Genomic DNA, 25,546 nt, shown 5'->3' with positions numbered 1-25,546 from the left:
TCCTGCCCCTCTTTGTTATGTAGACAATCAGCCCCATCAGAAGATGTGTGTTATTATGAGTTTATTATTAGATTTATTTGTCCTATAAACAACAGTGTTAGCTTATAGCACCCACAGCAATCAGGAATCTTCTTAATTGTGACATAAATGTCACCTTATGTAAATTAAATATTTATCTTCCCATGGAAGGGGGTGGAGGGAAATGAAAGAATAAACAACCTTCAGTCTTGGAGAGGGTAGTTGGTTGCTGGCTCAGTTCATAACTCAACCAATGTGCTTTCAGAGTCAAAGGTGAGCTGAAAAAAATTACTGGATCATCTTTGAGGGCTGCCAGAAGGTAGAGGGAAGAAAAAGTTGGCAATGACGCCTACGGATGTTGGGTCAGGCTCCCAGGTCTCTCCCACTCCCAAACCCCACCTGAGGCCAGATCACCTCCTCCCCAGCTGGGAGCATCCGGAGTCGGGTCGGCTGCAGTTGCTTCTCACTCCTCCCCATCCAGGAGGCCAGCCCTGCTCCTTCCTCGAGAGAAGGTGAGCGCGGCGGGCACTACGGGTTGAGTGGGTGTGGCCCGAGGCTCCGGGAACAGACCCAAGGTCCCGCCACCGCTCGCGAGCCGCCCCACAGCCCGCCTGCTGGGCGAGTGCAAGCTCTTCCAGAAACTGCAAGGATCCGAGCGCACTGTTTGTGCACCACAAGGTCAAGTCGGGAAGTGGAGCCGGAGGAGGAGGGGCGAGGAGGCAAAGGGTGGGGAAGAGGGGCGCCCCGCTTCCTCACCTAGTGCCAGCCTTTGGAAGTTGTCCCTTGGTTTTTAACCCTTTAGGGGGAATGGGAAGGGCAACCAAGGGGGAAGCTCCTCTGGGGCCAGGACATGCAGCCAGCCACCCACCCACCCATCACTGCGTTCCCCACCCCCCGGAAATGCGGGGCAGAGCTGGGTGCGTGGAGGCACCCGAGCGGGAGGAGGGGGCAATGAACCCCAGGGGGATCCTCTCCATGGGCCGCCCCTCCTTTCTTGAGGTCGCCCACAATTTCAAGTTTCTCCTGCCCCAGATGTTAGTTTCCAGCTGCTGTGGGTGGGGGAGGAGGGCCGCGCCCCCTCCCCCAGACTTGCGCGGGCCCCTCCCCTCCGCTCCTGCCAGCACTTTCTTCTCACTTCTGGCGCTGTAAAACGCCACGCGATTTATTCGATTCCCATTTTTAAACCAGCGATTCAGGAGCAGGGCCTAGGGCTAGGGTCTTCCAGCGGTGGAGCCCGGGGAGGCGGGTGCTCAGTGCAAACCTCCTTCCCTCCGCGAGTGTCGCCTTCAGGCTATTTGCAAAGAAACGTCTTTTTGACGCAGGGAAAAAATGGCAAATTTTAAGTACGTCATTAATATGGCGCCAAAAGATTTTTTTAAGTATAAGCTTGCTTTTTTTTTTTTAAGGTTGCGGGGGGCGCCGCCCGGGTCTGAGGCGAGAAGGGGGCGGGGTGTGAGCAGAAAGTGTGAGTGAGAGAGTGGAGGGGCGGGGTATGTGTGTGAGTGTGTGAAGTGTGAGCAGACCTGATGGGACTTGCACGGGCTCAGCCGCCGCTCGGGCCCGGCCCTGGGGACAGGGCGGGCTGGGGGCGCCCCAGAGCCCGTGGGAAGTCCGGGCTGGAGGTGCAGGCAGGCAGGCGGCCCGGCAGGGCACCCTCCCTCCTGAGGCCTGCAACGCTACCTGGACCCGCTGTTGAAGCCAAACAACTGGGCGCAGGGAGGGGGGCGGGAGACGGGGGGCGGGTGTCAGGAGTGGAGATCCTACTGAATAAGAAAAAAGTGGCTACTCCCCCTCCCTTGCTCCTCCCGCTTGCCCCCACCCCCACCCCAACACATTTTTTTTCTAAAGAGATCACAAGGAAGTCTTGGTTTAAAAAGAAACAGAAACATACACAGGGGTTTGGTGAATGGTGCCGACCGCGGCCATCGCAGTTGGAGGCTATTTAGGGGGGGGAGGGTGAGTAGCGTCCATGGAGTTACTTTGCGCCCACTCCTAGGTGGCAAGGGCTTGGGTCCCGTGGGCTGAACCGTCCCCGGCAGGGGTGCGGGAGCGGGGACGCCGCGGGCCCCGCCGCCTCCTTCGCCGCGACCCCGGATGGATGCGCGCCCCCCGCCCGCCCGCGCCGGCCCCAGGAGCTCCGAATTTCGGGAGCATCCTTCCCGCGCCGGCCCCTGCCAAGGCGCGTAGCCGAGGGCAGCGCCCCTCGGAAGGGCACCACGGAGCAAGGTAAGATTCAGCCCCCGGCGATGGGCCCTGCGCATCTCCACAGCGTTATTTTGTGTTTTTGCAACAGATCTGCCAGCGCTCCTCGCTCTCTCTCTCTCTCTCTCTCTAGCTCGCTCGCTCCCTCTCTCTCCTGCTGGCTGCCTGTTCTAGGAAGCCAGCGCGCGGGGGGAGGGGGGATGCACAGCACAGGAGAGAGAGATTGCGCATGTTGGTCAGTCGTGTTTAAAGAGTACATTGCGGGGAGGCTGAGAGGGGCGCATGCAACAACAACTTTTGGAAGGGTGAGTTTGGCGACCTTCTTTATTAATGACTGCGGCAAAGCGCCCCCGGGCCGGCAAGGGGGCGCGGGCGGGCGGGGGCGCGCTGGGGCTGCAACTTGCCCCGCGGCTACAGCCGGGCAGAGGGGCTGCGGCGGGAGACCAGTGCTGAGGAGAGGTCGCGCGGCCGGGGAGGAGGGCTCAGAGGAACCGGAGCTAACTGCCCTCCTGTCGCCCCGAGTTTCATTTTGTTGATACGCAGCACGTCCGGGCGCCGAACCGGGCTGAGCCGGTGCACATGACCCGCGCTGGGCTCACGTGCAGCCGGCCGGGTCCCAGACACCTTCCGGGGGCCACCGCCTCCGCCCTGTCGCCCCCTCTCTGGGTTGGGTGCACGCGGGCGCTGCACGCGGGGGCAGCATGCTCAGCTCCCGGGCGCGGAGGCTCTGCACAAATTAAACAGATTTTTGTAGGGGTGGGGGACGCCCTTTCCAGGTAAGTATGTAGGGTGCGCAGCCCCGGCCCGGGGGATGCGGGCTGGGTCAGGGGCAGCTCCCCCCTCCGGGGCTGCGCGGGAGTCCGGCGGGGGAGAAGCGCTGGGAGAGTGGAAATGTACCCGCGGCGGCCGGAGCGGCGGGTGCGCGCCCGCGGGGCGACGGCAGGGGGCGTGGCCCTTGTTTACCTTCTCCCAACTCAGCCGGTTCGCGTCCCGCTCCGGGGATGGTTCTGCAGTCCCTGGCCCTCCGCCTCCGCCCCTGCGCCCTGGGTGGTACCGGGAAGACGTAGGCAAGTGGCAGCCCCAGCCTGGACTTAACACGCCCGACCCTCAAATGAGTGACACTGCAGCCCCCGCCCCCACCAAGCACCGCTGCAGTCCCTCTCCCGGATCCCCGGTCCGGCCCCGCCCCCGGCAGTGGCATCTTCCCGGCCTCACCTCCTTCCTCTCTTCCTCTCCCTCCTTCCCACCCACTCGCCTGCGCCTGCGGAGCGGCTCCCGCCCGCCTCCTCCCGCCTGTGTGCAGACTTGTGGCTCCCTCCGGTCCCTTCCCGCCCATCCTGGGCCCTAACACACCCTCTTCTCCAGGCCAAGGGATGAGAGGGAGTCATCCTGTTATGTCTGAAGATGGGGATGTCTGTGAGGTAGGCAGGCAGGGAGGCTTCACTGTACCTTCCAGAGGCCCAGAACACCCCCCCAACACACACCCAGTTCCCTATCATACACAGCTGTTCACCCCCCAAGGGGCACGGGGCCCTTACTCGCTTCACCTAAACCCCTTCCCCTGCCCCAGGCGTCCAGTCCACCTCTCGGCGCTGCCCTCGGCCCCAACCGCCTCTTGCCCTTCCTTGGCCTGGGCCGGAGCCCCCTGCAGCCACCTCCGGCTCCTCCTCCCGGCTCCCGCGGTCGGAATCACGCCGGCGCGCCTCCAGCCTGCGGTCCCGCGGACTGCCTCCAGGGGCAGGCTGGAGGCGCGTGCCGTCCTTCCCCCTCCCCTCCCGCCCAACCCCGTACCCTCTGCCACCCGCCGGGGCAGTTGACTTTTCTTTATTTTTTTTTTCTTACCGTCTCCGCTGCAAGTCTGGTGCCCAGGGCTGGTGGGGGCCGGAAAGGCCATGTTTCCCTTTGCCCGGTGCCAAGGGCACGCTGCAGCGGGGAACTCGGGTCTCTGCAGATTTCCAAACCCTGCCGCTGCACTCAGCACACCCCCTCCCCAGCCCCTGCTCGTGTGCAGGATTCTGAGTGTCATCCAGAGGCTGAAACTCTGCAGGGGGGTCATCAGGGGGCATCATATTTGCACTCAGCATTACCGAAGGGGGTGGGGAAGCGCTGAGTAGGCGTGGCTGGCTTTCCCTCTTACCTTTGCTGAAAGGGGAGGGTCCCTGACCTTTGAGCCCAGGCAGGCTCAAAGGAGGACCCCTTTGCGGTTCTGCTTGCAAACTGAGTCCGGGTCCCGGTGGTGGTAGGGCCTCCTGGCCCCTCTGCCCAGGGCGGCATTAACTCCCTTCACTGGTAAAATTCCCAGTAGGACATTTGGCAAAAGGGCCTGGCAGGGAGCTGCCAGCCAGGGCTGGCCCTGTTTCCTGGGTTCTCAGGGTGCTGGCTTCTCCCCTACCCTGACTTCCTCTCTCACCTCAGGGCCCCAAGTGAACGCACCATCCCTCCTGTCCCATCTTCCTGGGGCAGGTTGGGACCTGCTGGCAGGGGAGGAAAATAACAACAGAATAACTGTAAGGGGAAGGAATGAGTAATGAAGCCGACCCAGGCAGGGAGGAGGGCTTTCATGTTTAAGAGATGCTATTTGCTTTTTAGGTCACAGGCTGCAAAAACAGGCTTTGATCCGAAGTGGGCGAATAATTTATTGAGAAAGTTTGCATGGTAGAAAAAAAGGGCTGTTTGTTTGATCTGGAGCCCTCTTAGTTGTCCGAAGTGCTGTTGGCTGTTGTTCAGAGTAGAAAAGCATTTGGTTCCACAGCAAATGCCTCGCAGAGGGAAGCCCTCGCCCCAGGCAGCAGGACTTGCAGGGAATGTTGGATGTGAAACTGTTTGGCCAAGGGTCTCCCCAGCACTTTTGGAGATGAAGTGTTTAAGGATAAAGTTGTTTGGGCTTGAGATGCAGCAAATGTTTCCAGAGTGTTTCCCATCCAACAGGCTTTTCCTTTCCCTAAATTGCCTGGCTGAACAGTCAGTAACGCCGATCCAAGGGGCTGTCAGAAATCTCACTTAGCTTTCATGGCAGGTGAGGTGGGGCGGCTGGTCCCCAGCCCCCAGGTGCACCCTGGAGTGGAGGTTAGGCGTTTGACACCAACTTCCACATCCTAGAGGTTGGGAGCAGGGTGTTTTGGTTAACCAATGTTCCAGTTAACGGAGTGACGGCTGTCTTATGCCTGAGACCCAGGTCGGAGGCCTCCACGTCCAAATTCGCCCCAGTTCATGCAGCAGGCTCTCCGTGGGCCTCACACTTCTCCCTTTAGGTTCCCTAAGGGAAGGCCGGGTCCGAGCTGTGAGGAGGGGAGTGCGGCTCGCTTTCCCTGCCCTCCACCTAGGACCCTTCTCATGTGGCTCAAAGCCTAGGACTCCAGGAAGGTTCTCAGACAATCCATGGGAACTTGGAGTAGTGGCCGCACTCAGGAGGGGTCGCCCAGTGGGATGGGGTACACCATCTGAGGTTTAGCTTTGAACGCTGGCTGTGCAGTCACCAGCATGTCAATTACTCTGTGCCTCAGTTTCTTCATTTACAGATAGAGTTAGTGACAGTGCCTACCATAAAGAAGACTAAACCCAAAGCCAGGCATGTGGTAAGCGCTTGATTAGTATTAGTCGTTCTAACTATTATTAATGACCTGGAGAGGGTCCAAATGCAGCTTTGACCTTTGATCTCTCCCCTTTAGGCTTGGCCGAAGAGCCAACCCCCTTCTCTGAAGAAGGGGTCAGAAGGACCCTGCCGTTGCCAGTGGGCAGCCGTCTGTGGGAGCAAGCGGACTGAGCTCTGCCCTCTCTGAGGTGGAGAGTAGGGCGAGAGGTGCCGAAGGACAAAGTAGACAAAGCCCCTGTCACTCTCCCAGGATCCCCTTGGTATGTCCTCAGAACGGGGCCTGGAGGGTGGGTGCGCGCTGCATGTTTCAGGGGAGCTGGGTGCACTCCGGGACACTTGGAATGGTAGGTGGGCAGTGATGGGTGCAGGAGGAGAGGTTGGGCTTCCCTGTGCGCGGGGAGGCAAGTGTGAGGGTCTGTGTGTACAAAATCATTTCTGTAGCGGCAGTTACTGCCCCTGAGAAGGCTTTAACGTTAATGAGAGATAGGAAGGAGCCGGGCCCTGACCCCTGTTTAAAGCCGTTTAAGACTAGCAGTTCTTGTTTTCTGAATGTCTGGCCTTCCCGACACAAGGAGGCTCTGAGGACAGGTTTTCCAGCCGAAATATCATTAAATTGTATTAGCATCTTATTACACACACGCCTTAGTGGTCTGCCTCAGACAGGGAGAGTTTTTGTTTCTCTTTGAGAGATTGTGTCTGGAATGGTAAATTGCCTGCCTGAGAGCCTCCCCCACTCCCCTTTTTTGAAGGAGGAAGACGAAATCCTGCTGCGTGTGGTGGCGGTCGGGGCAGGCCTGGTGGCCCCCAGAGAGGAGCGGCCGGAGGCCAGGTTGGGGTGTTTTAACTGCCCGGGGAGCGGCTGCAGTAGCAGGCCTGAAAGGCCCACTGTTCCCAGGGTCAGCTGGAAGGGCGTTAATGGAGGCCCGGGGTGTTTATTTGAGTTTATTTGCAGAGAGGTCTTTAAAGGGGGCTGGCACTGGGCATTGGTGTTTCAAGTCCAGACCCAAGGCCCCCACTAAGACCAGTGACCGGCGCTGCCAAGAAAACATCTGCCACCAAATTGCTGCCCTATTACTGAGTTGGCACTGATCGTTAGCCAAGAGCCCGACCAAATAGAGAGCCCTGGAAAACGTGTGAGGTTAAGATGTGGAAGAGGGCTGTGAGAACAGGGCGAAATCTAGGGCCGAGGTGTTTGTCCTGTGAGCTCCAGGCAGGCCCACTGGACTGTGTGGTCCCTGCACGTCTACAGAGAGGGGACGGGAATATCCTTGGCACTCTGCACATATCGAGCCCCTGTCACGTGCTGGGTGCCGTACGAGGAGGGAGCTGCGTCTCTAGCAGGGATCCAGGTGGGCTCACTCCCATGGACCATGAACTCTGGAGGAGGTTTAACGGGTAGATTAGCAAACAAACTGGGGTGGATGCCCTGAAGACGCTGAACAACGGGCACTATGCGTAGAGCCCGTGACATTTCAGTGGAAGCCTGAGAAATGAAAAGTCAGACGTACCCTGGCTCCCGGGACCACTACAGGCAGAGGGCACTCGGACTGTGTAGGGGTCCCAGAGCACCGACTGTGGAGTTTGTGTCAGGAAATGCGAGGAGGCAGGTGTAGCTGGAAAGTGGGGGGAAGGGCTGCTGGGCAACATGCATTTGTGAAGGTTAGGGATGGTCTTGTGGTCAGGGGCTTGAGTGTTACCCTTTGGTCAGCAGGAAGCCTTTGAAAGATTTTAAATAGGGGCATGATATGGTCTGATTTATACTTTTTGAAGATCGTTCTGGCTGCTGCAGGGGTCCTGGATTGTGAGAGAGTGATGTGGAAGCTGGGAGGTCAGTGAGGAGTCCAGGCGGGAGACGAGAGGGCTTGGACCGGCTTGGTGGCAGGAGAAATGGGGGGAAGGTGGGTGGGTTCATCCTCCCATCCACGAAGGTGGCGCATTCTGCAGGGAGAGCCCACTGGGCTTGCCAAGGGTTGGCTGTGGGGTAGAGGATGCACAGAGAGGCTGTGGGGGTGCTGCTGCATTGGGGTGACCTTCTGACACCCACACTCCCAAAGATGAGCTTCCTATCTGCGTCTCCATGCTGGGGACAGTGTGGGGAAGCAAACAGAAGGGAAGGGACCTTTCATTCCTTGAGTCTCCCTTGTAGGTGGGAGGAATGTGCCTTGTGACCCCCCCCCCCCGCCCCCTGCAGAACAGACCTTGCCTGGGGAGAACCTGGAGGGGCCAATGGAGAGGGAAAACCTAGAGGCCAAGGTCAAGTCTCAGCATCCCCAACCCCCACCTGTATTTGCAGTCTCCGACGTCAGCTTTGGTAAAGGAGTGCTCCCTGTCCCCCTTGCTAGGATGGACGGTTCAGGGATCATGGGGCTAAAGGCTCTCCCGCAGGAGAGCCCCGGCCTCATCTGGGGCTTCCTTAGCCACCGGCCGAGGACGCTCACCCGAGGCAGGGAGGCCTCTGGGGCAGGCTTGGTTCAAAGGCAAGAAGCTTCACTCACCGACAGTGACTTTCCTCTGAAGCCCAGTTATTGTTTCAGTCAGGCCACCACCAGATCTGCCCCCTTAGTAACACCCTGCCCAGGAGGACTCAGGGCTGTGTGACACAGGGCAGGGTGGACAGGCACTGGCCGAGGGTGGGATGTGGGTCTGCACACTGGCAGGTCCCGGGCAGCAGGACACAGCGTTATGAGAAAAGTGTTGGTGTCAGGGGTCCTCATATAGAGGACCTTCCCTACTGTGCAGCGTGGCCTGGAGGAGGAGGAGGAGGAGCCCCCCAGGTGGGCACCGGTAGGAGGTCTCTACCTGGCCCAGGGCCGCTGTGGTATTCATAAGCGACACCTATGTGGAGAGCCAGCCACCGCGCTCAGGGCCTTCTGCTGCTCTCATTTACGTTCACCAGCTGATTCTGGCCCAAAGACGTGTTTAGTTTGGCCCTCTCCAAGTGTTTTTAAAGTTCTGAATCAGTTGCCAACATTTTAAGTTCAGGAGATTTATGTAAAAATCCAGATCCAGTGTGTGTCCTCAGGGAGGTATGTATTTCCCATGGTCCCTGGTCTGGCGAGGGGTGTGGCTTGTGTGCTATGTGAGAGCCAGGCTTGGAAGTGCCCTCTTTGCTAGAAATGAAAAGAAATGCGTTGCACAGCCCACTGCAGGGGGAAGCAGGTGGGTGCCTTGGTAGCGCCTCTCCCCGACTCCTACCCGACCAGTAGGGTAGGCAGCTGGGTAGGGAAGATGTAGGTTAGAGTCAGGGATTTGTTTAAACTCATTCTCCGACCCCAGAGGACAGTGAGGACGGGCGGCCTTGGGCGGTAGAGCATCACTGCCTGCAGGCGCTGCGCTGCTCGGAGGCAGGGAGGGCTAGAGGTCAAGAGCATGGCCTCGCATGTCAGGTTTCTTAAAAGCACTGTGGTCTTGGGCAAGTCATTCCACCTCTTTGCTTTGTTTTCCTCATCTGCAAGAGGGAAGCAACCCTCATGCCCGCCTGTTCCCATGGTCTGTTCTGGGGGCCTTGTAAGGTCCCCGTGTACCACAGCGTCCCCCACCCCGGGCACAGTCAGTTGTCCCCACCACCTGGCCGCCCTTGCAGCTCGTACTGCTGGGCATCCCTCCATACCCGCACCCCTTCTGCAGACCCCTTGTCTGTACCTTCAGAGCCGGGCCGTACACAGCCCCAGGGAACCTCCCTGTCATCCCAATCTCTCTGTTGGGGGACATGGTGGCAGGTCTAGTCCCAGGCAGGTGGGCCCTCCTGGTCAGCTCAGAGGTCTGCGGGGCTGCATGCAGTAGGAGAACAGTAGGAGAAGGGGAACCCCAGGCCTGGCACGGACAGATTTGGGGTGTTGGCAGGTAGCAGATAGGATCATAGGCAGGGCCAGGAGCCTGATAGGCCCACAGCTGGGCTGGGCAGTGGGGCTTTTCCCTGCTGACACGGGCTCCTTGTCGCCTGCCTTGTCGCCTGCCGTGAGCAGGGAGGCGGCCCAGGTTCCCGACTGGAACAGGGTGGAAGGTGCTCTGGGCCTGAGACCCCGGGCAGTTTAACAAGCCGCCTGGGGTGCTCCCCTCCGAGGGGCTAGAGCAGACTTGGCCACCCAGGTCTCTGCAGGATTAGAGGAAATAGCGGGTGGGAAAGCACTGCCAACAGGCAGGAGCTGATGAGGGCAGTTTGGTGCGGGCTTAGGGACCAGGCCAAGTGGATTCAAATCCAAGTTCAGCCAGTTACTAGCCAGACAAGGCACTGAGCCTCCCCAGTAAATGAAGCTAATAGCTCACAACTCAGCAGGTTGCTAGAAACTGGAGGCAGGTGAGAGAGCGTGGGGAGAGGAGCGAACTGAGCGTGGGAGAGCTGCCCTTCTTAGCTTGAAGTTAAAGATCGCAGTCGGGATATATAGTTGGTTTGTACTTTTACCTGGAGAAGGGCCCTGGGGGCTGGTGGGAGCCCAGGACCAGTCACCGCTGGGCCTAGTGTGTCTCAGGGACCCAGCTTGGAGCCTTCCTGTTCCCACCCCCATCTCCACCCTCCTGGTCACCCCCTTTCAGGACGTGTCCTCGGTGCTGACCGGGATGGCTTGTCTGTAAACTCAGGCAGCATGGTCCACCTCCTTCCCTCTGCCCTCCCCTCCTCGCTGGCAGCAGTCGCAGCTTTTGGATGGGGGTGGGTTCTCTGACGGGCCTGGGTTTTCTCAAGAGGAAGCTAGTTCTGGGCAAGTCCTGTCGTCTTAGACTCCCACTCCCCTGAGGCTCCAGGTTCAGGAGGTGGGACGTACAGCCTCCTCTCCCCTTCCCCACCCCAGCACAGGGTGGGTGGGGAGGTGGTGGGGCTGGCGGGGCAGGGTGAGTGTGGGGAGGTAGGTTTCTGGTGATTTGGGGGGGATTCGAGGGTTTCCCGAGCTGCCTGTGAGTACAGCGGGGCCTGCCTTTTGTTACAGATGGAAGAGAAGAGGCGAAAATACTCCATCAGCAGCGACAACTCGGACACCACTGACAGTAAGGCCCGCCATCTGGGACTCTTCCGGGGACAGCCCTCGAACAGCCACTGGGCCCACAGCCCGAGTGGGGCGAGGCTGTGCGGTCTCGGTGGGGATGAAGGCATAAGTTGGACCGGGTCCCTCTGCTCGAGGGAACTCGCCCACACCACACCCCCGGGGTCTCGAGGTCCCCTTTGCTCCACTCCCTCTACCCTGAAGGTCTCAGCCGCACCTGTTTGGCTCTGGTGGGGACAGACCTGCTCCTCTCTGGGACTCTGCCTCTGTGGCTCTGGCTCCCAGGCCACATCCCCTCCCTGTGGTCCTCCTGTGGAGTCAGGGCCCTAGAGGAGGCTTCTACACGGCCCTTAGAAAACCTGTCTCTGTTGTAAGGACCTGATAAGTATGGTTACCTAACACCTGGTAAGCTCCTGTTCAGACGGGTCGTGTCTTGCTCTTTCCTCATCCCCAGCTCAATCGGGCACATCGCAGGTGCCCAGAGAGTGTTTGCTGAAGAAATGAGTGAAGGGGTCTGACCTTCACGGGGTCTCTCTGATAGGCTCTCTGAGGTAGGCTAGTGTATGGGCTGAGGGTGTCCTTGGGATGTCTAGGGGTCGGGGGACACTGTCGAGGAGAAAATAGGGCTCCCTCTTCTGAGATCTGGGGGCCTGGTGTAAGGCGAGAGCTTTTCTGTAGTGGTAGCAGGCAGCTCTTCTCAGCTGCCCCAGGAGCAAGGAGTTCCACGCTGCCCTGGGTAGGAGAGACTCGCTGCCAGGAGGAGCCTGCCTAGTGGAGGAGGCTGGTGGACGCCCAGGCTGAGGAAGGGGCTGCGTGGCCACGGAGGCGGGGCCTGGAGCCCCACTGCCCCAGACCTGCTGGTTCCCATAGCTAATGAGCACCCAGGGTTAAGGAGACCACTGGGGGACCCTTAGAGCTCCCAAGATCCACACCTTCCCCCCAAGGGCCTGAGGCAGGTGCACTAGTTTGGCAGGTTTGGTCCCAGCCCCTGCCCCCTGCGCAGGTCTCATTCACTGTCCTCTGGGGTCTGTTGGCTCAGCTTGGCTCTGGTGTCAAACCTGGCCAGCCCTTCCTCCCTGTGGCAGGAGATCACAGCATCCTCCTGCTCTCCGCGGCTGTGACCGCACTGCCTGTGGCCTGGCTCAGCAGAGCCAAGACGAGCAGCATCCTCTCAACTTCACTGCCTGCAGAGGAGCCCTCGAGGGCCGCGCACCTGCGAGGGGTGGGCGTCTGGGCCGCGGTAGCCACATTGGATCCGGGCCAGGCTGGTGCACATTCTTTTCTCAGCAGCCCCCCCCCACTGTGCCCACCCATGGCTGCTGCCCCTTTGACCCACAGGGTGGAGGCCACAGCCCTGTCGTTCATCAAGGGCCTTAGGTCTTCGTGACAGGAGCTGAGGTGGCACTGTGTGCTGAGACGGCAGGCGTGAAAGCCTCTGATTCTCAAGACCACCCTCCGAAGGCAGGCGGTCAGTCTCCTGCCCCCCATTTTATAGAAGAGCACCCCAAGGCTCAGAGAAGCTGTTATTTGCCCAGGGTGACAAACTAGTAGTTGGCTGAGCCAGGGCTCAGGCTTGGTCTGTGGGTCTGCGGCTCTGCCCCGCCTCTGTCTGCCCTCTGGACATTCCACCCAGGAGGAGGCCAGGGACCTGAGAAGGCAAGGGACTGTCGTGGGTCACACAGGAAGCTAACATTGAGTGCCAGTCATGGTCTTTTATTTCCCAAGCCCCTCTGGTTGGTGGAGGGGAAGTTACGTCCTCGTGGATCACTGGAGAGGCCCAGAGTGGGGACAGGCCACCAGGTGCTCGCTCACAGCGACGCCACCTCCTGCACCTTCAAGGACAGGCTTCTTGGCCTTGGGGGTGGGTGGCTGGTGTTTGTGGCCTTCCTTGGGCCCCTAATGGGCTTTTTAAAAAATCTCTGCAGGTCACACTACATCTGCCTCAAGATGCTCCAAACTGCCCAGCAGCACCAAGCCGGGCTGGTCCCGGCAGAACGAGAAGAAGCCCTCGGAGGTGGGTAGTGACCAGTACCCTACAGAAAGGTGAAGCAGGGACGGGGAGGCCAAGGAGCAGAGGCCTGGGGAGAGCAAGCTCCACGGACGAGTCGGGAAGCACTCCTGGCAGAGGGCACCGCTGTGGCTGGGCCAGGCCAGTGTGGCTGAGTGGAATGAATGGGGGGAGTGTGGTGCCTTGTAAGTTGTAAAGATGTTTCTATTGATCTGAGCAAGAGACGAAGCCTTTCCAGGATCATCAGCAGGGCAGTGACATATTCCAGTGTTCTAATGAAAGGAAGGTCCCACTGGCTGTCAGGAGAAGGGACACAGGTGGCAGCAGAAAAGATTCTGTTGCAGTTGACCAGAAGTTGGACGATGGTGGCTTAGAGCCCAGCGGCGGCTGTGGGGTAAGAGGAGTAGGAGTCAGGACACCTTGGAAGCTGAGCAAGGGTGACAGGGTTGCTGGCTAAGCGGAGAGAATGGATGCTCAGAATCACCCAGTTATCTGCTCCTGATTAGGACCAGTTAACATGCCTTTGACTTTGCCGCCTTCCTTACTTTGACCTGTGGCAGGTAGAGTGGCCTCGGGACCTGCCAGAGGGGTGGGGGTGGGGACGGAGTCCTAGAATTCCACCCACCCAGGGCCTCGTCGCTCTCTCCTGGGTGTTCAGTGTGTTTCCCTGGGCACAGAGGAGGCCACGGGAGCACTGAGTCTCTGAGAAGGTGGGGGTTTTGAATCAGGCCTTTGAGAGAGGTGGTGCCTGCAGTCTACATACAGAGTAGACAGGCAATGGGCTGGAGGCTTTAGTTTTTTAATCCTTAAAGGTGCCGGCCCAGAGTTCTCAGTCCTGTTATAATAGGGAACTTAAGTTCCCAAAGTTACAGAGCCAAGACCTGAAGTTTGGGGGGCCAACAGTGCCCAGGGTGAGAAGGCCCTTGGCTTGGGGTGGGGGCGGGGCAGGGGCGGTATCTGTGCTCTGAGCCTGGGCCCTCCTCTTCCCGCCCTCGGCCCCAGGAGTGGTCTGGCCTAGGAGCGGTCTGGGTGAGAAGGGTCATTAGCCAGCCTCTGGGGGGTCTTCCGCAGAAACTTGCATTTGAAAAAGAACTCCCGGCCTCCTGGAGTTGGCAGACTCTGGGGCTCGCCCTTTGTGGGGAGTGGGGAGCCTTTGAGACTTGATGTTTCCCACACCCATCCCCCAACCTGTTGTCGCCTCTTGGCTGGTGGAGGAGGGGTGGAGATGGAAGGAGGTACCTCCAGGAATGTAGTCAGGACTGGACCGGAAGCTGGGAGGAGGATTCTATTCTTGAGGCTTCGTGTCCTCCTGGACTAGCCCCTGGGAGGACCCCTCCTCAACTCCACTGCCCACCTCTTCCTCCTGCCCTCCATCTGGAGACCCGCAGGGGCTCCCCTATTGTTATGGTTGAAATAGTAAAACAATAGCTACTTGTGTGTGCCCTGGCGGTCCTGGGAGGCAGTGATTGTCATGCCCTTTTTGGAGGAGAAGAACCTGCCAGCTGCTTCCCATGGCTGTTTGGGTTGGAGAAAGGCGGGGGAAGTTCTGAGGAGCTCCATCCTCCCTCCAGCACCAGTAGGAGGAGGGGCCGGCTGTCAGGGCAGAGATTGGGTGGGGGGTGGTGGCTGGACTGCCACTGACACCCAGGACAGGCTGGTGGCTGGGAGGAAACAGGTGTCAATGCAGGTCGAGGAGAAAGAGTGATTTGCATGGGGCTGAAAATTCCCCTGCCTCTCGGGTTTTCCAGCTCAGAGCCTTTGAACCTTTCTCCACCTAAAAATAGAGCCAGGCTGTGGTGAGGATGGTGGTGCTGGCCCTTTCTGGGGACTGGCTGCATGTGGCCCTGCGTTGGAGTACAGGAGGCCCCGCCCTCGGGTCCTGGGCTCCGGGAGGGCTGAGGAAGTCCTCCCGCCTGGAACGATGGCCTGGGACAAGCTTCCCTCCCCCAGAGGCTGGAGAGCAGCCTTCGAGGTTTCCCTCATCCCCTAAGTGAGGAGGCTGAGCCATCGCCACCATAAATTCCAAGCTATCTTGGGGCGGAGAGGAAGCTGTCATTGAAAGGTTCCAAATTATTTGGCTCATGAGAAGGTGGAGACGAAAGGGAGGATTTGGCAGCAGAGAACGTTTGCACTAAATCTTGCTGGGCTATAACCTTCTCTTTCTGTGACTGGTGTGGAGAGGACGGCCTTTCCAGTCTACTGGGCCTGGGGACTGAGGGCCCTGTCCCCGGGAGAGTAAGAGGCCTGTGGATGGGGTGGCTGTCATTCTGGTCACAGGGTCTGCTCTCAGTCTGGCCCAAGTCCCCAGCCAGAATGTTGGCAGAGTGATGCGGGTGGTGCAGGACCCCCTCCCTGGTAGCCACACAGTTGGTTCCCTTCCTCTCCTCACCTCTGAATGGAGACAGTGACGGAGTGGGGTGTTGAGGACTGACAGTACTTAGCATAGCAGCACCTCGGGCCCATAGTGAAGTCAGCAGCTATGGAGAGGGCTGGGGTTGGGTTTCCTTGAGACCTGAGGGGCTGTCCCTGTGGTGACCTGCCAAGGCCCTCCCTTCCCAGTGCACACTGAGGGTGCAGATCTAGAGACACCCTCCATACCAGAGCCAGGGGACCCCGGGCAGGACAAAGCACTCGGATCAGGAGTCAGGACCCTGGACAGGGCTGAGGCCTTGAGGCCCAGAATCTCATTTACCCTTAGCCAGTGGGTGGCCTTCCTCAGTGGGAGTGGAAGGTGGGTGCAGTCCTCAGGCCCCCGGGGCTGTTGGGACAGGCCCTGGGGGCCTAGGAACCTGGGCCGGGGTTTCTGATGGAAGTCCACCAAGTCTGAGGCTGACCCCCGAGGACTCAGGCAGCTGCTTTCCTCTGCTTTGCCCGCCAGCAGCATCCCAACAAGGCCAAGCTCCTGTCACTCCGTGATTAAGTCAGCCAGGTTAGGCCCGGAGGAGGAAGCGGGATTATTAGCCTGGCCTGGAGAGGCATCAGTGTAGAATTTGTGCGGAGGCCTTGGGTTTCTGACTTGACGTGTCTCACCAAATGGCATCACTGTTTGGTTGGTGGTGCTTAACACTTTGTGGGTCGCATCTGTCTGAGTCTGATGGAGATCACAGACCACCCCCAGGAATTCTGACTTAAACGGTCTGGAGTGGGGCCCAGGTATCTGTGCTTTTAAAAAGCCTTCCCCCTAGAAGCCAGGATTAAGAATTACTGCCATAGACCTTTCTCCTAATTTGCTAAGACAGGAGTTGCAGCCTGGTTGGGACTTCCTGGAAGATCCTGAGGTTGCAGGGAGGAGGGGAGCCTTTCTAGCCTGATGCAATGACCTAAACAGAGGCAGAGAGTGTGGGTGGGGGCAGTGCCCCAGCTCACCCCCACCCTCCTGGAGGCTAGGGGACTGACAGGTTGCTGCCAAGCCCTTTGCCTGGCAGGGCAGTTCAAGAAGAGACCTGTAGCCTAGCTGCTATGGCTCAGTGGATTGAGCGCCACCCTGCGAACCAGAGGGTCCCTGGTTCGATTCCCAGTCAGGGCACATGCCTGGGTTGCAGGCCAGGTCCTCAGTGTGGGGCGCACAAGCACCAAGCACACATTGATGGTTCTCTCCTTCTCTTTCTCCCTCCTACCCCCTCTTTCTCAAAGTAAATAAATAAAATATTTTTTAAAAGAGAGAGAGAGACCTGGAAGCCGCTGTGAGGCTGTCTTCCTCGGGCCAAGGCAGAGCGGCCTGTGGGGCCAGCCACACGGTGGAGGTTTCCTCCAGGGAGGCTGCTTTCAGAAAGTCGGATGCTCAGAACTCATCCAGTGGGCAGGCCCATGGATCTTCGGGCCCAGGGACTCCTGGTGCTGCTTAAACTCAGCACGCACACGGGGGCATGTGACAGACCCTGCCTGGCACTATAGGGGCTGAGGTGCAGGTCCCATCCCCGGGGAGCTCGTCCTCGGGCTGCAGCAGGATGCAGGTGCCCACACAGGAAAGTGTCCGTTACTCGGGGTGCAGCCAGCCCAGCTACTGAGGGACTCCGTGACCTTGGGCAAATGACTGTTTCTTTCTGAGCCTCAGCATTGTCATCAGTAGAGTCCTTCCCTACAGCCTGCATGGACTTCCCGGTCTGTAGATGTGATGGTCCTTTCCTGGGACCTGTGGAGCTGTTGGGGGGGGGGGTGATCCAGGAGTGAGCGGAGGTGACACTGGCCTCCCTGGGACAGAGACCTGGGTGGTCCCAGAGCAGGGTGGGTGGGAGCTGGGATCCAGCTCTCAGCTCCCGTGTTGCTTTTTTTAAAGTTTATCTTATTTTTTATTATATTTTCCACTACTATATTTTCCACTATTAAACCCCCTTGTACCCCCCCTTGCAATCACCACACTGTTGTCCGTGTCCATGAGCCCTTTTTCCTTGTTGCCCAATCCCTCCACCTCCTGCCCTCCTCCCCACCCCACTAGCTGTCATCTGCTCTCCATGTACAAGTCTGTCTCTGGTTTCCTTGTTAGTTGAGTTTGTTCATTAGATTCCACATATGAGTGAGATCATATGGTGTTTGTTTTTCTCTAACTGGCTTATTTCACTCAGCAAAATGTTCTCCAGGTCCACCCATGCTGTCACAAAGGGTAAAACTTTCTTTTTTTACAGCTGAGTAGTATTCTGCTGTGTAAATGACTGTGGTAGTTTTATCCACTCATCTACTGATGGACACTTCGGCTGTTTCCATGTCTTGGTGATTGTAAATAATGCTGCAATGAACATAGGAATGCTTATGTTCTTTCGAATTAGTGTTTTGGGTTCCTTCAGATATATTCCTGGAAGTGGAATCACTAGATCAAAAGGCAGACCCATTTTTAATTTTTTGAGGTATCTCCATGCTGCTTTCCACAGTGGCTGCACCAGTCTGCATTCCCACCACCAGTACAGAAGGGTTCTCCTTCCTCCACATCCTCGCCAGCACTTGTTTTTTGTTGATTTATTGATGACAGCCATTCTGACAGGTGTGAGGTGGTATCTCACTGTGGTTTTCATTTGCATTTCTCTGATGATTAGTGAGGTTGAGCATCTTTTCGTGTGTCTACTGGCCATCTGTATGTCCTCCTTGGAGAAGTGTCTTGAGCAGCTCCTCTGTAGGCCCTGGTGACAAACTAGTACATCTCTGAATGAGGGAATGGGACCTCTTTGCAGGTTCACCACTGCTCAGCCTCTGCCGGCACTGGGTTGTCCCCAAGACCCCCAGTGTTGGGGAAAGTTCAGCGAGTGAAGGGTGAGAATACAGGTCATTGGCTTAACCCTTTGCTTTTAAAATGAGACCCTCCTGGCTTGGGGAAAGGCAGGGGTGGCTCCATTGTGTTGGGGCACAAGACCTCGGGATCAGTAAGATGCCTTCCTGGAGGGCCGAGTTGGTGTCCAGGTGTCGGGTGCAACCTGATTCATGTTAACACAATGATGGTGTATGTTGTGCTGCCACGCCAGGTGCCCACTGACTTGGGAGAGAAAACAGGAGAATCCCCAGGGAGGTTCTGGGCTGCCCCGTGGTTTCGAGCCCTGTTTGCAGCCGCAGCCCGTGTTGCCGGGAAGCGGGTGCCGGTGAGGGGAGAGCCCCGCCGCCGAGCCTCCCGCTGCCTCCCTCTGGGTCTGGTGTAGTTGGAAACAGTGCTGCTCCCGCCAGCTGGAAAGGCCTGCTAGCCTCTGGGACTTGTCTCGCAAAAGAAATGTATGTAATAAATTCTCTTTTAAGAGCAGGAAGTGCTGTTATCCTTGTGGGAGAGAAAGAGATGTTGAGAGAGAGAGAGGACGGGTATTTGTGTGTGTTTTTAGCGTGTGATCAAATGTGGTAGCTTGGATGAGACTCAGCCTTTATTTTGCTGGTGTTTTATGCCTAATTTTTTAGTATCTTAACTTTGCTCTTGGCTGAGATACTCATAATCAGGCTCCAGCCCAGGAAAGGTATTTTTTTAAAGAGGGAATACCTGGCGGGTTTGCAGGTAGCATCGCGGTGGCTAAAGCACAGTGCAGACCTGGCATCAGCGTTAACGTCCCTCGGTGAGTTTCAGTGCGCATGTCTGTGGGAGGGGCGCTGTGAATTAGGTGAGATCACTGCTCTGGGTGTAGGGCTTGTTCTGTCACCGCGGGGCGGCTGCTCTTTGCCACTACCCGTTGTTTCTGGTGAGACGAGGTACTCAGGAAAAAATGGATCAAAATGAGATATCCAGTAGGAATTTCGCTCGACTTTTCAGGACAGACCCTCAGACATCCTAAGGAGGGCCGGGGGGCGGGGGGGCGGGTGCCACTCCGGGCTCTGCACTGGGGCTCCGTTTCCCTTGGCTTTGGGACTGACCAAGACCGGCTCCTGAAGCCCACTGAAGAATCTTCGGGGCCAGCCCATCTGCCAGGCAGGACAGGGAGTTTCCGAGTGTAGCCACACTTCAGGTGGATCCGAGTTCATCCATTCGCTCACTCACGCCACAGGCATTTCTTGAACCCCTGCAGCATGCCGGCCCTTGCTGCTGATGGTGCCCTGATCAACCTGATAGGAGGCTCTGCCTCTCCCAACTCGGACATCAGAGCGAAGGGACACCAAACAAATACAGACACAAACAATTCCATTTAGTGATTGTGGCAGGTGCTAGGGCCTTCCCATAAGTAACGGACTTCCACTTGGTCTGAATACTGTGATACAGTAATTTACCCTGAAGAAAAGGAAGCAGAGTCCAAGGTCCTGGGATGAACTATTCGTATAATATCCACTAGTCATGTGGTTGTATTCGAGAGCTCACTGCATGGCACGGTGAACGCTGCCCATTGTCATTGTCTTTATTTGCTTTTGGAGGTCATGTCAGACTCCACTGGTATTTTCGGGCAGAGTCTGCTTTGGGTTCTCCCTGCAGAAATGGGGGCAGAAAGCTAGACAGACTCTGGTGAATGCGAAGGGCCAGGCCGTGAACTGCGTCCTCACTCCGGCCAGAGCAGGGTCTGCCGCTCCCTCCAGAGCTGCGCCCGCACCTCTGGCACTCAGATGGGTTATCACATTAGAATTTTAGACCTTTGAACACTCTTCCCACCGTTTGAAGAAGCTACAATTAACATCTCCTAAGCAGCTCAGCAGAACTTGGTTGCTAGGCAACAGGCCTTTAACGACAATTTGTCCATTTCTGCCAAAAAGAGAAAAATAGTAAACACTCACATTCTTAGAAAATTGCCTGTTTTCCAGCTTCTAACTTTCTTGCCACAGAGAGGCCTCCAGTTCATCAGCGTCCATTTTATTCTTTATTTAGTTTCTGCAAATCATTTAGAGACATGTTAGGAGAATAATTGAGCCTTTTTTCCGAGCCTAACCTCTGGCAACTCAGAGGCATCTGGGTTACAGTGAGTTGCCGTATGTGGGCAGGTCTGACGTAGATGGACGGAGGCTCCTCTGAAAGGTCGTGTGCCGGCGGTAGTCCCGCTGCAACCCAGGACGGTGGCACAGATCCCCAGAAGACTCCTGAGTCCTTCAGCCTATGTCGGCACCTAGCACCTGCTGGGCCCTGTGTGCACCCCTGCACTCAGCTTGCTGCAGGGCCAGACCTCACTGAGATGGCCTTCTCCTGGGGAGACGCGGTGAGAAACCAAGAGATTCCACACTGGGGCTGTTGGAGTTCCAAGGAAACCAGGAACCCAGCCTGGCATTGGGGAAGTCTTCCCAGAGCAGATGTGGGCTGGACTGAGACCTTGAGGCTGAGGCAGGCCACCCTGCTTTGGCAAGGGGCAGTGTCCCAGCGGACCCCTCCCCTGTGCTGGCAGAGCAAAGTGCTCTGAGTACCTCAGTGGAGAGGGCTCGGGGCTGGTGAGGCACACTCTGCAACTCCCCTGCAGCTCTGCTTGAGGGCAGTTGCAACTTGCAAAGCCTCTGTCTGGTTTGCATAATGCAGCCCTTGCAGAAGCCACCTGATTTGACTTCGGGTTCACTCAAGGGAATTGACAGAAGTGACAGTGAGCCTTGTGGCCAAAAGGGGCAAAGGGGCTATGGGGTGGTCGTCGCCTGGGTTCTTTTGCCACTTCCGACATGGGGGACCTTGTGTGGGCTATTTAACCCAACTGAGTCCCGGGGTTTTCAACGGTAACATGGGGGTGATGGCAGCTCCTACCTCAGAGCTGGTGTAGAGACTAGTAATAAGTTAACTCAAGAGCAGCTGGTATGAGGCATGCAGCATCCTTTAGGTGTTACCTGGCACCATGCGGTAGTGCCGCCCTACTGTGCTTCCATGAGTCCTCACCTGAGAGGGCACTGGTGTCCCATCTGCCACCTGTTCTCTCAGCGATCCAGGACGAAACTTGCAACTGTCTGGAGACCATGCTTCTCTCACTCCTGGATGCCCCTGGCCAGGCTGAGCCCAGGGACCCCGCCTGCTCTGAGTCCTCCCGTGCCAAGCCTGTCCCTAGGTCAGGGTCACTTCTCCCAGCGGGTCTGGCTGGCATGCTGGTCTTTCCAGCTCCCGCATGAACAGCACCCTGGTCCTTAGGCTTTGAACCCTGCACGCCAGTCGCTGCGTGTTGCTTGGTTCGGGTCCGTGTGCTTGGGGATTTCAGCTTTGGGTGTATCTATGAGGCATCTCGCCCTGTTGACAGGCGTTCAGAAAGCACTCCCAGGAGCCAGCTGGGGGCCTCAAGTTCATCAGAGAAGCCCTTTCACTCATTCCCTCAGCCACTGCTTACTGAGCACCTACTATGTGCCGGCCCCTGTTCACTGAGAATGCAGCAGAGAACAGGACAGGTGTGGCAGTGAGAGGGTGTGACACAAGCACCATGAAGACACCAGTTAGTCATTAGAATTGAGAGTGCCCAGAGGTGAGGTTGGACGATGGAATGGGAAGTGGCGCCCTGGGCATTCGGCGCTCCCTGGGTCAGGGGGTCAGGGGGTCAGGGAAAGGATCCTGGAGGAGGAGGCACTTAAGCTGCAGCCCAGGGTGAGGGAACAGTGACAGGTTTCACACTCACTCATGCCTCCCTCGAAGGGCACAGAGTGACACTGGGCTCTTGAAGGTTGATTCCTGGGGTGGGGAGATGAGCTGACGGAACGGGCAGCGCCCCGGGGCTTTGACGGGCGCGCCCCTTGGCCTGCCCGGGCTGGGAGAACTTGGAGGCAGTGATGGGTCCCCTGTGGGCTGTGATCGCCCGCTGGGCTTGGCCGAGGCCTCAGCTGGGAAAGGCCCCCACAAAAGCACCGAGCGCCCGAGTCCATGTTCTTGTGTCTGCAGCTCACTGCTTGCTAATAAGATATGCAAATTATTGGGGCTGTAAAATCACCACATTCCATCTTCTGTTTAATTAGCATTTAATTGTAATCTCATTTTAATTTTTTCACACTGGCACCCTAATTAAATGTTAGGGTATTTGTCTTAACGATTAAATTATATTGGCAAATAGAGTCTTCAAGAAACTTGACCTTTTTCAAGCCAGGGCCCTCTCTAGCTAGGTGCGGTTGTTAATTAGATTTCTGCAAGATGCTGCTCCGAACCCCCTTGGTGCAGCCATTTCAGTTGTTTTCTTGCTGTTCTGGCACTAGATTCGAACCAGACGGGCGCAGACAGTGCGCTGGGCCCCCGTCAGGCAGAGGTTACCATGAATGAGTTTGTCGTGAGCCACCAGATGCTGGCTTTTCCAGAGGGGGGCGGGTTTGGAGTTTGGTCCGAGTCTAGAGCACTCCTTGAACTGGTGTCTTTGGTCTGAGTGATGCCACCTCATCTTTAACTTGTGATTCTCACAGAGGATCACTGGGGACACTGGTACCTAAGCAAGGCATGTAGTCTGGAGCTGCCACCAAGTCCCACAGCGGCCCTTCCTGGGAAGCCACAGTGGGGTCAGGCAACAGGGCACAAGAGTGCCCTGATGCACTGATGGGGGTACAGGGGCTGGGCTTGGAGGTTGTTCTGGGGGGAGCCTGGGAGGGCAGCAGACAGAACGTTGGGAAAAACAGTTTCCTGAGTGACCAGAACAACACCAAAGCTCGGGGTGCGCCCACTCCCTGGCACGGCTCTGGGGGAACTTGGATGACCTTGATTGAGAAAGAACTCCACCCCACCTTCTTCCTACTCATCACACACACACGGTGGAGTGGTAGGACCCCTGCTGAGCAGGGACTCCCATGTCCTGGCGCTGGAGAGACCTCGGAGACCCTGACCTGTGGGAAGCCTTCCTCTGGGCTGCCCCAAGCCCCACCCACTCCACTGTTTGCACAAAGTCCTGCAGTTTGTGCACCTGGGGTGGGTGCCCTGCACTCTTTACATCACCACTGGGCCTGCAGCACAGTGTTGCGACTGCCAAACACAATTGCAGGCCTTCGACGGAAAATGCCGAACAGTCACGTAGTGGTGGCACTGCCTTCGCAGAGGCCTTCCTGCCATCTGACTTGTTTCTTTTGTTTCTTTTGTGCCTTTCCCAGCCTTTCCTCTTCCCTCCGAGGTCCACTCCCATTCATCACTCTGGCCTGTAACAAGTCAGAGCACATGTGAATTCAGTTCAGCACATTTACTGAACATCGGCTATGTGCAAAAAGCCCTGTGTGGGGTTCAGAGAAGATGCGTTATTGTGCTTACTGGGTTTCCTGGGCATCTGACTTTGAGGGGCGGAAAGCCCACCCGAGTTGCGCCTGCCGTGTCCTCCCCCAGGCTGTGGAGCAGACCCCCCTGGAGGCGGTCTGAAGCCACCCTCCCCGCCCTTGCTCCCAACAGGTTTTCCGGACGGACTTGATCACAGCCATGAAGATCCCAGACTCACACCAGCTCAGCCCGGATGACTACTACATCCTGGCCGACCCGTGGCGACAGGAGTGGGAGAAAGGTGTGCAGGTGCCCGCGGGAGCAGAGGCCATCCCAGAGCCCGTGGTGAGGTGAGCTGGGCAGCCCAGGCTAGGGGCCCAGGCCAGGGCGGGGGCAGGGGACTGGGAGTACATAGCAGGGGACCTTCCAGTCCTGGGATTCCTCTCTAGCCTAGCTTTCTTTTGTTAGATTTTTTAGCCCATAAACCATTGAGATGTTCCAGAAATACTGGCAGTTTACTTTTGAGGCTAAGCCCTTGGGTTCGGGCGCAGCGATGGACCAGGCAGCCGGGATTCCAATGGCTACTCACATTCATTGTGACCTTGGGCCAGAAGTGTAATCTCCCTGGGCCTTAGTCCCTGTGAAGTGGGAATGACGACAATGACACCTCCCTCCTGCGGTGGTCTACATGACGTAGGGAAATGGTGTGCAAAAGGCACTTGGCACGGGGTCTGGCGTGCGAGTGTTCAGTGAAAACTGGCCGTGGATTAGCCTGAAGTAGATCCAGACTGGGTCCCACAAGCCCATCTTAATCAGGGAAGTCTTCAGACTTTTAGTGAGTCCTTAAGACAGGGATAAGCCATGCTCTTGACTTCTTAAACCTTTTTAAGGAGTTCTTAGTGGGAGGGAGTGGTGTGCACACAGCAGGTGCTCAGGAAGTGGCTACTGTGACCAGCCTCCTAGGAGGCCCCCTGCTGGGGCTGGGTCAAGGCCAGGTCCCCTCTGGGCTTGTGGGTCAGAAAGAGACCCCTGGGGCTTTCGTCAGGAGGTGGCCTCGTGGCCATGGGCCTTGCCTCCAGCAGCAGAGTTCAGCCAAGTGCTTGTCTCTGCTTTCTGGGAAACTGTCCAAGTCACGTCTCAGGGCAGAGGGGCCTGCCGCCCTGGCCTCCCCTGCCCACCAGCCCGCCAGGGCTGGGCAGCCTGTGTAATTGGCAGCCCCATGGCTCTCGCTTAGGCCCATAGGACCAGGCCTGGGGCAGAGATCACAGCCATTACCTCCAGTGACATTGGCACTGTTGCTTCCTGGCAGCCATGCCCGTGACTGGCTTGCAGACACCCAGGGCCCCCATGGTGCCAGGCCTGAGCTGGGCCTGGGATTACAGAGGCAAAGCAGGCTAATCCCTGCTCGGGTTCTCTGTCAGGATTGGGTGCTGGGCAGGGCTCATCATCCCGTAGCTGCTGAGGCCTGAGCACCTACCAGCGCTGGTCTTTGTCCTTGTGAGAATCAGGGAGTCCCAGATTTCTGGAAGGGAGCACGTGTGGGATTAGGAGCAGGAATTTAAACTCCCCACCCGCTTCGCAGGGCCAGACCGAGAGTCGGGCTCCTAGCCAGCTTCACACCCTCGCCACTGCAGACTGAGGTGCTGTCTGCCCTCTTGGAGCCTGTTTCCCCACTAAGAACAGTACCTGCCTGATGGCGTGGTGCTGAGGACTGAGTGACAAAACATGGACCGAGGGCCCAGAGTGATGGAGGGGAGGGACTGGCTGCCAGCTGGGCAGAGAGAGGTGAGTCCTGATTAGGCCTGACCCAGCAGTCCGTTCCCTCTCCTTGAAGTCAATGTCAGGTGGTTCCGGAAACATCTGCTAGCCTGGGCAATTGATTACAGATGCTTCCACACCAGTAGCTTGGGTTCCATCGGCTTTATCTGTTGACATCAGGAGGAGGGCACGTGTTCAGACTGCTCTGGCTCTGCTAGGTGCGTTCCCTGCCTGTGTGCGGCTGGGGAGCAGGGGAGAGGCTGCAGTGGGCGGGGCGCTCTCTTGGAGAGATCTGCATGCCCCTCCCCCTCCCCCCCAGCCTCTGGCCTCAGCGCCACTCGGCCCTCCCCTGGAGCCCCAGTGGTGGCCGCTGGAATGGAATCTGTGACAGGAACTCGCTTCCTGAGAACTCGCTGTGCTGAGCGGTGACATTCATCTTCTCCTTTAGTGACCCTGATGGCCCTATAACATGAGCACATATTGCTGTCCTCATTTTA

At 57.6% G+C, this 25,546-nt stretch overlaps 2 protein-coding genes across 22 annotated transcripts in view; one reads left to right on the top strand and one right to left on the bottom strand.

Annotated features, from left to right (window-relative positions):
- The first annotated feature begins 595 nt into the window (after positions 1-595).
- The window catches only part of JADE2 (jade family PHD finger 2), a 47,797-nt gene continuing 22,846 nt past the window's right edge, over positions 596-25,546 (top strand). Inside the window, exons 1-7 of one of the 12 annotated variants that reach the window (XM_037059530.1) lie at positions 596-696; positions 2,015-2,244; positions 5,889-6,072; positions 10,735-10,792; positions 11,828-12,010; positions 12,714-12,802; positions 23,484-23,641. In XM_037059530.1, the coding sequence (XP_036915425.1) occupies positions 10,735-10,792; positions 11,828-12,010; positions 12,714-12,802; positions 23,484-23,641 (488 nt within the window). In that variant the 5' untranslated portion in view covers positions 596-696; positions 2,015-2,244; positions 5,889-6,072. Of the gene's footprint in view, positions 697-1,517; positions 2,245-2,385; positions 2,526-5,342; positions 5,796-5,888; positions 6,073-10,734; positions 10,793-11,827; positions 12,011-12,713; positions 12,803-23,483; positions 23,642-25,546 lie in introns of those variants that run through there. The other 11 variants (XM_037059532.1, XM_037059529.1, XM_037059531.1 and 8 more) reach the window with 11 other exon arrangements.
- On the bottom strand, positions 2,526-4,432 carry LOC118996228 (serine/arginine repetitive matrix protein 3-like). 10 transcript variants are annotated; one of them, XR_005068451.1, is made up of 3 exons: positions 4,358-4,432; positions 3,184-3,263; positions 2,526-2,947 (listed from the first exon to the last, which is right to left on the bottom strand). XR_005068451.1 is itself a non-coding variant. In XM_037059540.1 (3 exons), exons 1-3 carry the CDS (start codon positions 4,112-4,114, stop codon positions 2,816-2,818), a joined length of 264 nt encoding a protein of 87 aa, XP_036915435.1. In that variant the 5' UTR covers positions 4,115-4,233; the 3' UTR covers positions 2,526-2,815. The 10 variants fall into 10 exon arrangements, 1 of the variants encoding a protein (XP_036915435.1); XR_005068443.1 differs by lacking the exon at positions 4,358-4,432 and adding an exon at positions 3,759-3,917 and having other exon boundaries at positions 3,184-3,310; XR_005068444.1 differs by lacking the exon at positions 4,358-4,432 and adding an exon at positions 3,759-3,917 and having other exon boundaries at positions 3,184-3,305.

This window comes from Sturnira hondurensis, unplaced genomic scaffold (assembly GCF_014824575.4).
Source record: "Sturnira hondurensis isolate 20B ecotype Veracruz unplaced genomic scaffold, ASM1482457v3 Scaffold0011178, whole genome shotgun sequence".
Taxonomy (NCBI): Eukaryota; Metazoa; Chordata; class Mammalia; order Chiroptera; family Phyllostomidae; genus Sturnira; species Sturnira hondurensis.
Note: the sequence above shows the minus strand (reverse complement) of the source record. Positions and strands in the feature narration are given on the sequence as shown.

Coding starts and splice junctions, on each gene's coding strand:
- LOC118996228 (XM_037059540.1), bottom strand. CDS start 4,114: ATGGCCTTTCCGGCCCCCACCAGCCCTGGGCACCAGACTTGCAGCGGA. Junction 3,264..4,062: donor CCAGACTTGCAGCGGAGACG/GTAAGAAAAAAA, acceptor GGTACCACCCAG/GGCGCAGGGGCGGAGGCGGA. Junction 2,948..3,183: donor ACCGGCTGAGTTGGGAGAAG/GTAAACAAGGGC, acceptor TAATTTGTGCAG/AGCCTCCGCGCCCGGGAGCT.